This window comes from Anopheles moucheti, chromosome 2 (assembly GCF_943734755.1).
Source record: "Anopheles moucheti chromosome 2, idAnoMoucSN_F20_07, whole genome shotgun sequence".
Classification (NCBI taxonomy): Eukaryota; Metazoa; Arthropoda; class Insecta; order Diptera; family Culicidae; genus Anopheles; species Anopheles moucheti.
The window spans coordinates 52,895,364-52,909,682 of record NC_069140.1 but is presented as its reverse complement, the minus strand read 5'-3'; the positions used below and the strand labels follow the sequence as shown (position 1 = coordinate 52,909,682).

Below are 14,319 nucleotides of genomic sequence, written 5' to 3'. Positions count from 1 at the left end.
GATTTACTCTATTTCACATCCGTTGGATGAATGGAATAAACACAACTGTGAATGTAAGCAAAATCTTCTTGAAACAGACTTTAAACACCCTGTTGAGGATATCGTGTAATAGATGTATTAAAACAATTTTATATTTAATTAAGTCGAAGTGGAAAAAAGACAAACTATGCTCTGCGTATGGCAGACGATTGATAAACAAAGTAAGTTTATAAACAAACAGTTTCTTAGCGAACTATGAATAGAATTATTAGCTAGCGAATGACTTCAAGCCACAGATTTATAAAACGAAAATCAAAATATGTTTGATGTCCCGCGTTGCTTCACATAAATATTGTTGATTATATTTTAAGTAGCGCAAGCCATTTGTAAAGGTAAACCCTGTAGCTGCGTAACGCTCCGTACATTTTAGTACGTTAAATCAATTATTACTTTCGTAACTAATTTCGATTTTGCTTTATTGTTTCACGAAAAAAAAAACAAGCGAAAGGGTTTAAATTCAATGGTAGAGTTGGTTACGAATAATGTTTCTACTTTAAAAATTTGGTACGTGCCGACACACTTTTGCAACTGAAGTAGCTACACGATATTACATCGTACTTCACCGGGAGTATGCAATAGAGAAAATACACATTTTATTCGAAGAAAACAGAACAATTTACAAATTTTAACGAATAATAATGTAGTTTTCCGCAATGCATAGGATTGAATGAAACTATTACATTTGACGATATGCTTCGGTGGTAAGCAAAAACACAAGTAATGCATCTATATCTCCACAAACGAAGATACATAATGCTCCCTTTAGTTTGACCAGTTCGGGATTGGCTTTTTATTCTTCGAATGTATCATCGATAGAGAAGTTGTTTGAAACCGAATAGCAATTGATTTGAGAAACAAAAAAAAAGCTTGACTCAGAAGACTCAACATATTTCTTCCATGAATTAAATCGTGGAGATAAACACATACACACATAAATAAGATAATGCTTATGATAAACTCTACCGTAGAAGAAATCAAAGTTGTCGTCTGACGTTCCCTTTTAACAATAATGCGAAATGGTAGAATAACTACATACAAAGATAACTGATAGGACACAGAATTATTACTATCCTATCATGCCTCATGTCGCAAACGGAGCTGCAGTTAGTATATTTTTCTATCCGATAGAACATAACGAGTAGTTTACATTTTGAATGCCCCTTACTCCTCCCAGAAAAAGAAAAACAAATGGCGGACACGCGCGCACACTGTTTTAAGTAAAAGGAAGAAATGTTATATTTTTATGCACCCATTGTGCAACACAGGTCCCAAACAACCTGCAAGGGGTGCGAGACACGAGACAAAAGTTCAACGAGGTTTCTAGAAAATTCTTCTTAGTGAATTAGAATGGCAAATCATACACAAGTGGTTTAGTTGGATTGATGTAGCTTTCGTAAACTGGACCAGAGCGTGGTGATCATTGAATTGAATATTTCAAAACCGAAACTTTTGCGACAGAATGGAAGATAATAGAATCATTTTGCGTAACACAATGAACGGTGGAACAATGAACAGTGTTTGAAAAAAACTATTCCTCTGCGTTGAACAATATTTGTAATGGAAAATGGGAAGCCCACACACACACACACACAAATTCATCATCTGGGAGCATGTATTTGTTGTGAAGACTTTTCTTACTATTTATGTAGCAGCAGACCCACTACTACTGGATGCGTGGGATGTTACCTTCCCATGGGATCTTTATTGCCTCTTTTTCGACCACATTGACTCTAATCACGAAGCAGATAGTGTCAACACAAATCGGTACTCTTAGTACAAATTAGCTAAAGTGTGAGCATTAACATTTCGTCGATCAGTACTGACGATATGGGACTGCCCAAGTTCCCAGAAGGTGTAACGAAAATAACGAAATGAGGCGATAGATTGCATAGAAAACAAGAACGGTAAAAGTAAATTACATTATTAAAAGTCGGACCGGGATAGAAGACCAAATGTTTTAAAGGTTTAAACACTCTACCACCGCCGGAACGCATATGCTGCAACTGCCGCAATGCTATTGATAGTTTTTTTGTCTTTTGTCTTTTTTATTTCTTTTCAATGTAAAGATAAAACAAGTACACTAAATTTATGCATGAATCCTAACTACACAACAACGAACGGCTTTCGTTGACCATATTCCTAAGCGATAGAAACAATTTAAATGTAGCTTGTGCGTCTCATGTAAGTGAGTGGTTCGTACGATAGTATTCACTGATGCAGTATTGATTTGATGTAAGTGTTTGTTACTGTTTGACTCTGTTCAAGCTTTTTTGTAAAACAGTTTTAAACCGTACGCGTAACCGTTTTCGTTCTTCGCTCGCTATAGGAATACGTTAATTGTTGCTTAGTTTTCAGCTACAATAGAAATTGGGTAAATCTAGTCATGTCCATTGTTGTGTTCCGGTTGCATTCAATCAACGGGCGCAAATATCAAGAAACGTGTGCACCGAAAGTAAAAGTAATGCCACACGGCTAGCGGAGCATCCAAAGCGGGAATTAAGAACCAAATCCAAACGGCACGAAGTGTTTGTACCTGAAGTCTCGAGTAAAAACGAAAGAAGTAACGAAACACTTACGAAAAACACACAACATGAAACAAGGCAGAGACTTGAATACCAGCTATAGCACGAACAGGAGATTCGCGTTCATTTCGCATGTTCATCAGCGAAACCAGATAGGGAAAACCCGCAACAAGCAGAAGGTAAAACAGTCGTCGTAAGCAAAACCTACGATCTCAGCGACAACGCGCACTGAGAGGCAATATATTTTTGTACTGCTAGTGTACTACTTCAACTACGTCGGAATATTAACACTTCTCGTACCTTTTACTTGCCGGTTACTGGTAGTATGGCCGTAATCAATTATCAACGCCGCAAAGGTGCAACCATTAGTGGAATGCGAAGTAAATTAAAACTTATCGATTAGAGGGCGTATTACGATGTGTACGCCACCATAAAGGGCCGGTCAGTGGATCAAGTTTTAGCAACGGCAACATAATACACAGTTTGAAAGGTAAAATAGTAAACATTTCCCTGACAACGAACTAGTCAAACTGTTTGCAAACTGTTGTTTGAAAAGAAAAAAAAAGTAATTATTTTGTATTTACCCTTTCTTGTTATCTGGTAATTGTTAAAAAGGTAAATTTTTGACCATTTTGTTTTACTTAATAATAAGTTTGTTAGCTACTTTTATGCACCCAAATGCACCACAGTTGTTTTAGATTCTAGTTTACCCGTCTAATTAACACTTTGTTCATCATGGGTTGCGAGATATTGAACCAGCGACGATAATTACCTTTTTTAATGCGTGAATAACAAAAACCCCACACAAACACATACATTTATAGAAGGATATAACCGGCCAGGATAATAACATAAATGGATGCAAAGTGACGAATATAGGAAGTCATTGTTTTGAGTGTTGCTATCGTTTCTCTATTTTTTGTACTAATCGAAACATAAACGTTACCTAGTTAAAGCAAAATCTTTATCGACCGTTTTCCTCCAAAACCGGCACATTTGGCCATGGCTGGACTAGGGGGAGGGGGTTAAATGGTATAGGAATAAGAAGGAATAATAGATGATCGTCGTTCAACACCTAGCAGCATGATGCATCATGCATCTGTACGAGTCAATGCAGCAGGACTTAATTGTGGGGCGGATCTACTGTGTACAGTGTTTTAAGTAAACCACTACCCCGTTAATGATGCGCTATTCGGCGAGGCAAACAGCGACATCGGTTTATAGTTCGCTCACGTTGTGAAATAGAGATAATTCCTACAGCTCTCCCCCGGTACTCATTACACCACTTCACACCCCTAGCACTCATATCTTGTATTGGCAGCTATCGAATCATCGACAGAATACAACCAATGATCCATAACCCTGACGAGGTCAGTTAATAAAATCAAGATAAAAAAAACATAACAATTGCATTGAAAACACGTATCAGTTTACTCGATGTAATAAAGCTTCGCGAAGTCGATGAAAGTAAGAATCAATATTACTACAGTTCCCTGTTCCCTACTAAAAAGCTTGTGCAAATGGCAACAACAACAACCACAAAAGAAACAACACATACACGAAGATAAACAGTAAAAAATAAACCAAGAAACAATTTAAAATACACATAGCAATAGAAAGTTTCTGCATTGCTAATGGATACAAGCAGCAAAAAAAAACATACATGAACGGTTCAATTGCTGAACGCTAAAAACAGTACACTCTATTTCTTGCGCAGTTCTACGAAACCCTGTTGAGAAAGTGAAGTAAACAACAGCATTGTGAAATTTTGTTTATTTGTTTTACTCACTAATAACTGCTCGTTCGTAATGCTACGAAAGTGCGCAATACTCTAAGAGTGCGAATACTGAACAAAAAAACAACAAAATTGGCTGAATCGCTGTACGTTGTCAACAGGAAAAACTTGAACACCTTTTTCAAACGAAAGTGGATACTTATGTGCTACCAAAAGAAATTAAAAAAAATAAAACAAACAAACAAACAAGCAATGAAACAAAACAAAAACGGCATTAACTATTAATTTGGAAAATGCAATGTAATGTAAGAAACAGCAGGTCGTAACGTAGCGCGTTTGCTGCGGAAAATAACACAAAAGGAACATACGATTAGTGAAAGTAGCATACATTGTCATTGGCGGAAACTACGCGAAAGCTCAAGCGCAATATCAAAGGAAAAGTTGTGCAATAAAAGAAGAAAACATCCTCGTATAATAATCCCTAAACCAAGTGCATACACCGGCGCCGAAAGTAGTTTCCTTTTCCTTCTCTGGCTATAGTCTATGCGATGGAATATTCGCAGTACTGAGCGATTAATTCTGGAAAACCAAAATACCAAAATTCTGAATAAAACAAAAAAAAACACAGAAATGCATAAATTATTCTTGCTCTAAATAAATAGCACATACAAAAACATAGTGCAGCGCGTTGGAAGATGCTGGAGGGCGATAGCACGACACGAACGTGATGGAAGGCGAATAAAGGAATATAAATCTTTTGAGTAGATTTTGGATTCTAATTTTAGAGCAATTTTTCACGAACTAATATGATAATTAAACTAAAACAACATAAACGTGTAGCAAAAGGACATGCATTTCTCTCGTGCACAGATACTTTATAACTAACTACCCCGAGTTCGGGGGTAGGTGATCGGTGAGCGAACGAGAAATCTCTTCACGTGTAGCAATTGAAAAGATTCGAACGGTGCAAACGAACCGAAAGTAATATATGTAACGGAACAAGCAAAAAAAAAAGGAATCAGAAATTAAGTAATACAATACAAGCAAAAGGAAAAACAAGCTCGGTGTAGGGATATTTCTATTAACTGACAAAATTACGATAAAAGTGCAAACAAAAAACCACCAAACCCGCTACACAGGCTGCGAAGGGCTTAAACAACATGAACGAAACGAAGAAAAACACAGAATTGCATTCAAAATTAATAACAACCACAACACGGCACTGATACAAGTCGACAGATTGTGAAGCGAAGAAGAAGAAAAAAAACAATGCTACCAAAATCGGCCAGGACGAGTGTGTCCCATTTCGCCAACGTGTGTCCTTGCCAGCGGCGGTGTTGGCGCGCGAAAGCGAAACGTGAAAAACAAGAGCGAGAGAGAGAGAGAATTGTGTAAAACTTTAGATCAAGAAGAAATGTTTTTATACTTGTAGCTGACGTTTTTTAACAAAAACTAAACCATTCAAAAAATACAAAACCTTAAACCTGGTGGATCAAAGTGAGATTAATAACAGAATTAAAAACAAAAAAAAAAACAAACAAAAAGTAAACACACAAACACGATCAATAAAACCACACTGAGAACGAATGGAGACAAAGCAAAGGACGAAACAACTACACTATACTTCCCACACACACACACACCAAATAAGGAAACAACGGAGCAATACGCAAGTCCACTAAAACGTCCCTTCTCATTACCGAGTCCCTTTCACTCCCCCTCCTCGCCAACAACACATAAACGATGATGATACGGCATAAGCAAAACAATTCGGAATATAAAGTTTTAGAACTACACTACCAGAACAACAAAAACAAATAAATAAACAAACGGTAAAAAATCCCAATGCGGTTCCGCACAATTTTCCTGCGTGTGGATAAAATTTGTATTGATTTTTGCATTACTTTAGAGAAGTTTTAAAATCGGCCATTTGCAGTTACGTTGTTTAGTGAGGCGATGATAAGGAAACCAACCAAAAGATGATGTAACAACGAGCGAGAAACATTTGCGAATGTTTAAGATAAACGAAATTTTACGTGTATGCGCCATTTCATGCATGGGAAAGGCAAAAACGTTGGTTATGCAACGTAAACATAAAGGTCGAAAGTGAGGGTATCGTAAGGTTACGGTATTACTAGAGCAGAAAAGGGAACGAGAAAAAACAAACACACAACACACAAAAAAAACGTAACAACAGCTAAACTTGAGCTTGGGAGAAAAACTCACTCAACGCAAATCTCATCAAACGCTAAGCTTTCCTACCCAGACAGTACGCTTGCTGCAAACATGTTTTTAGATTTTAAATTTTCCAACAACGGATACTTTGCGCCTTATTTCGACAGTCTTAGAAGCTCCTTACATACGTTTGGTGTTATGTTGCTCGTAAACAGTTATCTCTTATAATGTTTTGTGAAGCTTATAGGTTGCTTCACCATTCGCGTAAGCTTCGTTTTGTAGCACACGGATAGTTTGTTTATATTTCTACACTTTACACATTTAGCGCACTGCCGCATAACGTCCAACTGAAATGAGTAATTACTTTATAATCAGCTTTCATACGTTTTATTATTCGAACTATTGGTTTGGAAATCACAGAAAACAAACAAAACACAAACGATACTTGCGTATACTACAAAATGCGCAAGTAGATAAACCAAAGTGAACAAAACAACAGTAAAATGATTCAGTTTACGCTGCATAAATATCGCAACAACATAAAACCCCCCCACAACAAACACACAAACACATACACAAACACATTGGACAACAAACGAAGCAAATTTAATAGCCAATAAATAGTAATTAATTAAAAATGATTATGAAATAATAATTATTATGAAACAAAAATAATGAAAAAAAACAACAAAAACACACAGTTGAACACGAATGGAATGAATGCGAAACAAGAAAAGTAAACGGCAAACAAAACCAATCGGTTGCCGTAACCGCGTGAAACATTCAACTCCCACATACACGTACACGTAAAACACACACACACTCAGAAAAATACGCAAAATACACATTATACATTGTAAGGGAATAAGGAGAAAGAGAAAGAGAGAGATAGAAAGAGAAAAAAAAACAAAAATATTTAGAGGTTTATTACTGTTCTAGCTGTTTTTTATTACATCCGTCTATATAGACCAAAATGTAGACGCCATAGTTTGATGACCCTTTTTTTACAGTTTAGAGTGTAGGTTCTAGTGAAAATAAATTAAAGTATAAAACAAACAAGAAGACAAAATAATGTAACAATGTGAGAACGGGGGTGCCAGGGAGAGGGGGTGGCGTTGATCTATGCAAATAATAATGGAAAAATGCAGCGTATGAGCAGCGAAAACCCTTTTAGATGCGTAAAAACATGATGTGACACAAGTTAAAGAACGACACAATGCAAAGGGATGAGCAAGCAGCAGCAGCAGGCAGCAAACGTGCGAGCATGTTGTGAACCGATACCACCTGGAAAAGAGCGCGCGCAAGTAGCCATTGAAAGTGTGGGAGAGAGTGCATAACACAAACACCGAATACACCCCGTTTTTCGCTAAGGATCTCCTGTGCAACTGTGTGTACACTTTCGAAAGAAGATCGTCGTCGGTGCGGAATGCGAAAAAACACACACAGGTTTATTGAAAGCCATCTGCTTTCACTCGGACAGTTCAAGATCGAAAGACAAAGCTCGGAATGCTATCCAATAATCAGAGAACTAAACACCGAATGGATGAAAAGATAAAGTAGGCCATGAACAGACCAGTGGTAGCACACGGGGGGTGGATTATGTGCAATGCTGCTGCATGCATCACGTGCAAATGGTTACAAAACAAAGCAAAAATGGTAAACACATAAGCTGGTTGGTGTAAGAGGCTTGCAACACTTGAAACGGGGAGAGGAAAAAGGGTAAAACAAAAGCGGCTAGCCCTTTACGAGAAGAATAAGGAAAAAAAACAAGAGGTAGAGCAAATTTTTGTATTCCTATCAAGGTAGTTTAATTTTTTAACTATTTTTTACTGATCAAAGAAAAAGGTAAGAAAAACTGAAAAATAAAAAAGTACTATTTTTTATGCTTCAAAAAAAAATACCTCCGTCTATTGTTTCGATTTTATTTCTTTTTTTACAATGAAAATAGTACATATCACATGACCGGTTTAACGGGGACGGGAGGGAGCTGCAGCAGCAATACTACAACTAGTAGTCGACCAGGGATATTCTTTATAGCAGGGGTTTATTTACACAATGGTGCGGGATTCAATTATTAACATCATTATAGTGTTTTTGCCACTTGTTTTGTCTTATTTCTGTAATTGTGTTTCAATTTCAGTGAAGGGTACCTTTTTTCAAATAAGAACGTACGGAAATGCATTGTTGTAATTCACAATAACCGTTACCGTTATGTGTACTCACAATCATTTTTCCGAAATTTATGCTATTTAACCTTTTCAATTACAGCCCGTAACGTAACTATGAGACACCTAGCTTTGGAGAATAATTAAAACAGTTTATGAAATAGACCCAAATGGTGTAATACATAGCTGTATGGAATACAAAAATACGGTTTTCTATGGAGTTGGCATATTTCCACGCGCCATATTACACATGTTTTCAAATTTGTTTCCTTTTCACTTGTCAGAAATGTGGCTCCATGTAATGACAAAACTATAAAACACCTTTATGAAAAATTATTGTTTTTGAAGCGTGTAATTGTTTAAAAAATTTGCTAATAATCAAAAAATCTACGTCTACGTCTATTAACTCCTGGCATATAATTATAACGGTAATGAGGCAAAATTTCTATGCAGCCCCTGCTTATTACGTTTTTATACTTAATGCTTATCCGTTTTTTACCGTAGTTTAGAGACCCTTAGTTTATATGATTGAGACAAAAGAGTCACCTCTCGGTAAGTGGTTGTCGGTGAATCCAGGAGTGCAGGGGGTTTCAAATCAAACAGAAGATGCAGTAGATCAGCATTCCTTACCTATCATAGCATCCTTGAGGTAAGGCGTAACGAGAGCACTAAAATGTGTAAAGAGAAAGGAAAATTAAATCATCTGCCAGAGCTCTGCAAGAGAGTCTACTGTTAGGGATTACGTACGTGCATGTGTGTATGTTTTTCCAGTCCATCAATAAAATTAGGATCCATGTAGCATTATGCTAAGCTTTGCAATTGCAATGGTACATTTCGCGTTCGCCCATGGAAACCTTTACCAACGAGCTCTTGTGGACTGTGTTTCATTATCATGCTTCCAACCTTATTTTACATCCGTCGGTCTAGCACCTTGAGCACCTTCTGCATCTTTCGAGCCTAGATGCGAATACAGCTTCGCGATCTGTCCTGATGGCGTACAAAGGCGACCACTGAAATCGATACGCTTTTGACTGATCGCCCGTTCCGTACTAGCCAACGCGTCAAACAACGAGCGTCCACCGGAACCGAAGCTTTTCTTACTGCTTACTGCCACGCCTACCCGTGATGTTCCTCCGAGCAAACTAACTACTCCGGCAACATTTGCATTGCCTGCACCTAGAGTGACCGTTCCGGAGGAAGAATCGCCAGTTACAGCTCCAGCAGCACCGCTGCTACCACTACCGGCCGTACCACCACTGCTGCCAGTCATCGAATGTGGTGGAGACATCGGTGAATCGGTTGTGGCCCGAATTACGCTGGCACGGTGTGCATCCGTCACGGTGCTCTCCGTGCCGTGCGATTTGTCGTACGGATCGCTGCCATCCGCATTCGGGTACATGCGTCGACATTCGCGAATGCAGCTTACGATGGCCTTATGGTTGGGCGTCGATCCGTTACCGTTGACGATTGTTTCCAGCTCCGACCAGAGCAGTCTGTACTGTTCTTCCTTTTTGTTTCCCTTCAATCGATGGCCCATGTTGGACAGAGCGAGTGACTCCTGCCGTTCTTCCAGCTGAGACAAATTGTAAATCGACTTCAGGCACATCATTTTCTCATCCTCGGTCAGTTCCGGTTTTTGGGTGAGTAGCAACAGCGGTTCCATAAAGTGTCGCACATTGTAAAGCACCGTACGACTGTGCGTTAGTGGCCAGTAGCGTGAGTTTCGTGACAACTTTGTCCGCATCTTTTGCAAATTTTCATCCGTTTGCCGCTCGGGCATTGGTTTCAGCGGGACTAAGCGATGCTGCTGCATTAGTACACCAAAATCTTTGATACGGTAGTCCGTTACACGACCACCACCACCTTCCGATATGGAGGGCGGATCTTCCAAACAGCTGCGGGCGGTGTTGAGCGAGTGAATGAAAATTTCTCCACCGTGAGCCGATAGCAAATGGCTCGTAATTTTGCCACCCGATTTCTTCGGCATCTCCAGTAACACCGACCGGCCACTTAGCAAGAAGTTGATTAAACATGAGCTTGGTCGGGAGGTTACATCAACCGGTGTGACACGGCACTGCGCCAGACAGGGTTGCATTTCCGAAGAGCCACAGCTGCGCGGCGTGCACCATTTCAGCGTGACCGTTTCATAGTCCGAACCGTCCTTTAAGCTGTGCGGCAGCACCAGCTCCGTACCGAGAAACACCGAGTGAGCCGTACGCCCGTGAAAAATCTCCACATCATAGTTGGCACTGGAGCTAGCGTTTTGCTCTTCCTTCATCGGTATCCCGGTAACCGTTGTGCTTGCTAGATCAAAGTGTGGCAGGATGAGATTTGTCAGCTTGTTCGATATGTTGTTCGCCTTGTTCGAATGTATCTCCGACATCAGTATGGGCGATATTTCGATCAGCGCACGGTTGGAAACCATTGATTCCATATTGGCAGGATATAGATTGATGATTACGAGATGGCACTGGTCAATGCTGATGTAATCCTTGTGGCCGGCTAGCGTATTTTGCTGTACCAGCACCGTGCGGAAAATGTCCTCCAAGCTCTTCATGCTGGCGTCATCCCGAGCAGACGTAATGCAAATTACGCGGCCCCGATTCAACAGCTTCGCATTGTCACTCTTTGCATGGGCTAGTAGTTGTTCCTTCTGAAACTCGGTCGGTTCCGCCAGCGCCTCGATAGCCGCTCGTAAACCATGTATCACCGAGTAGTCCGATGCTTGCGTTTGCCGTGGCGGTACACCAACCATCGTCATCGCGTTCAGTATGTGCGTCAGGGTTTGGGTGCCCGTGTTCCATGTGTTCACTATATGTGCCGCCGTATCACTTACTACGAAGCGTATCAATTTCCCCACGGGAAACAGATCGTACGCAATCCTGCAGTACTCTACGGAAGCTTCCACCGCACACGTCCACAGGCTCTTGCTGATCGGTGGCACCGGAACTTTGCTTTTGATAAAATCGCAATCGATCGGACTCTCGCATGATATGCCGAAGTAAGGCGTGTGGTCTAACACAAACACGGTTTTGTGATTGATTTCATTCATTGCGGCGATTTGGATTAAGCAGAAACTAATGAAATTGAACCACCGGTAGACGAGTGATTTTGGTTTGTTTACGAACAGGCTGTCATTTTTTTCTGTGCGCATCTACAGCCTTGGCCACACGGAGGAAAATTTAGGGATGCAAAAAAAATGCTGTAATCAAAGAAAATGTGATTTTGTTTTGAAATAATATTTTTAGAATATTTTACAATAATTTCTTATTTAAATTATTGATACGAACTCATATATGGGCGAAATATTGAAACCATCTTCATGTACTCGAAAAATATCGATTCCTGGAATTCTTGTTTAGTATGGGAAATAGAATTCTCGTATTGCTTCATAATTGTAACCACTAAAATAAAGCAGCCGTTTTCATTTGCACGATTACACTCTTTCAACGATGAATACATGCGCAATGTTGGGTAAAATTACACAGAAAATAAAATTGATTTAGAAAACAACTGTTTTGAATCGCGTAACGACCCACTGTTCCGCTGCTTTCCATGTTGCTCGAAAAAATTAGACTTTTCAAACTGCTCGAACTGCTGTCATGTGCATTGCATACCACACGGCTGACAGATGAATACAAGCAGTCCCCGAGATACGCTATTATAGCGGACCGCTATAACCCGGGAAAAATCCGCGTAACTCGAATTTCCACGTTAGTCGAATCCTGGTGCAATTTCGTTTATACCTCAAAGTCACAGAGTCGACTTCCTTCTCTGGACTTAATTTATTCACCGAATCAGGCGATTTTAAGAAAGAATACATTAAAATAAGTTAGAAAGAAATGTTTTATGTGAGAGAAAAAGGTATTTTTGACCAATTTTGAGCTTTTTGCTTAGATTTTGTGCTATAAACTTGCTCATCTGTCAAATTTTCAAAAACCGCGTATCTCCAAATCCGCGTATAAGAGGAACCGCGTATCTCGGGAACTGCCTGTATCTCAGAATCCGCGTATAAGAGGAACCGCGTATCTCGGGAACTGCCTGTATTTGTGGAAAATTGCACTTCGAAACGACTGTTTGAGTCAGCATTGTGCATGACGCAATTCTTTCTGCAAAAGATCATTCTTCGATGTGTGTCCTTTGGTAGACAAAAACGTGTTTCTGTGTTGCGGAAAAGTGTGAACATGGAGATTACTAATGAAAAAGAAGTTAGCAAAGAGTGCGATATCGACATCGAAGAGCTTGGTGTCAGCAACCGGAACCTCACATTGAAAACACCAAAGGGTACGCGAGACTACGGTCCAAAGGCGATGGCTATTCGACAGCGGTTGCTGGACCAGACCATTCACGTGTTCCGTCAACACGGTGCCGTTACGATTGACACTCCCGTCTTCGAGTTGAAAGAGTTGCTTACGGGCAAGTACGGTGAGGATGCGAAGCTAATCTACGATTTGAAAGATCAGGGCGGTGAGCTACTGGCCTTGCGATACGATCTAACCGTCCCGTTCGCTCGATACGTCAGTATGAGTAACATTTCCACAATCAAACGATACCACATCGCGAAGGTGTACCGGCGGGATAATCCGCAGATAATGCGTGGTCGCTACAGGGAATTCTACCAGTGTGACTTCGACATCGCCGGTACGTACGATCCGATGCTGCCGGACGCGGAGTGTGTAAAGGTCGTGTGCGAAATTTTGCGCGATGTCGACGTTGGCGAGTTTATGATCAAAATAAACCACCGGAAACTTTTGGACGGTATGCTGGAGACGTGCGGAGTACCAACGGACAAGCTGCGGGGTGTGTGCTCTTCCATCGACAAGCTGGACAAAACGCCGTGGGATGAGGTGAGGCGCGAGATGATCGAACATAAGGGTGTCGAAGAGGAAACGATTGATCGGATTGCATCGTACGTAACGCTGCGCGGTGGTTTGGCTTTGGTGAACCAGCTATCGAAGGACGAGCAGCTGGCGCGATCTCCCGGAGCATGCGAGGCTTTAGAGGATTTGCGATTGTTATTCCAATACTGCGACATCTTTGCGGTGGCAAGCAGGATCTCGTTCGATCTTAGTTTGGCCCGTGGACTTGATTACTACACGGGAATAATATTCGAGGCAGTACTGCTTAGTAATGATGAAAAGGAATCGTCAGTTAGTTCGGTGGCTGGAGGTGGACGGTACGATAACTTGGTGGGAATGTTTAATCCAAAGCGGAAGCAACGGGTCCCCTGTGTTGGCGTGTCTATCGGCGTGGAACGTCTGTTTTCCATCATCGAAGCGCGCAGTTCGATCGACACATTGCGCACCAGCGAAACGGAAGTGTATGTGGCGTCGGCCCACAAAGGACTGCATCTGAAGCGATTGGAATTGCTGAACAACCTGTGGTCCGCAGGCTTCAAGGCGGAACATTCGTACAAGCGGAATCCGAAGTTGCTCGACCAGCTGCAACACTGCGAGGAGTTCCAGATCCCGTACGCCATCATCCTGGGGGATGCTGAGCTGGCACGCGGTATCGTCAAGCTTCGCCAAATTTCCTCCCGACAGGAGATAGAAGTAACGCTGGACACGCTCAACGAGGAGCTACGCCGTCGACTGTGTGCATCATAAATGGTTTGTACGGTGCACTCATGGAGGAGTCAAATAAATTACGTAAATAAAAAGGATGGAATAATTAACGTTTCGCC

At 40.7% G+C, this 14,319-nt stretch overlaps 2 protein-coding genes across 2 annotated transcripts; one reads left to right on the top strand and one right to left on the bottom strand.

Moving 5' to 3' along the window:
* Positions 1-8,201: 8,201 nt before the first annotated feature.
* LOC128298882 (protein asunder) lies at positions 8,202-11,712 on the bottom strand. The gene is made up of 2 exons (XM_053034684.1): positions 9,384-11,712; positions 8,202-9,304 (listed from the first exon to the last, which is right to left on the bottom strand). Exon 1 carries the CDS (start codon positions 11,686-11,688, stop codon positions 9,541-9,543), a length of 2,148 nt encoding a protein of 715 aa, XP_052890644.1. The 5' UTR covers positions 11,689-11,712; the 3' UTR covers positions 8,202-9,304; positions 9,384-9,540.
* A 1,018-nt stretch (positions 11,713-12,730) lies between these two features.
* On the top strand, positions 12,731-14,319 carry LOC128299525 (histidine--tRNA ligase, cytoplasmic-like). The gene has a single exon (XM_053035518.1). The coding sequence runs from the start codon at positions 12,731-12,733 to the stop codon at positions 14,240-14,242; it is 1,512 nt and encodes a 503-aa protein (XP_052891478.1). The 3' UTR covers positions 14,243-14,319.

What these genes read in the sequence shown, in the direction of transcription:
- LOC128299525 (XM_053035518.1), top strand. Translation starts at nt 12,731, where the DNA reads ATGACGCAATTCTTTCTGCAAAAGATCATTCTTCGATGTGTGTCCTTT.
- LOC128298882 (XM_053034684.1), bottom strand. Translation starts at nt 11,688, where the DNA reads ATGAATGAAATCAATCACAAAACCGTGTTTGTGTTAGACCACACGCCT.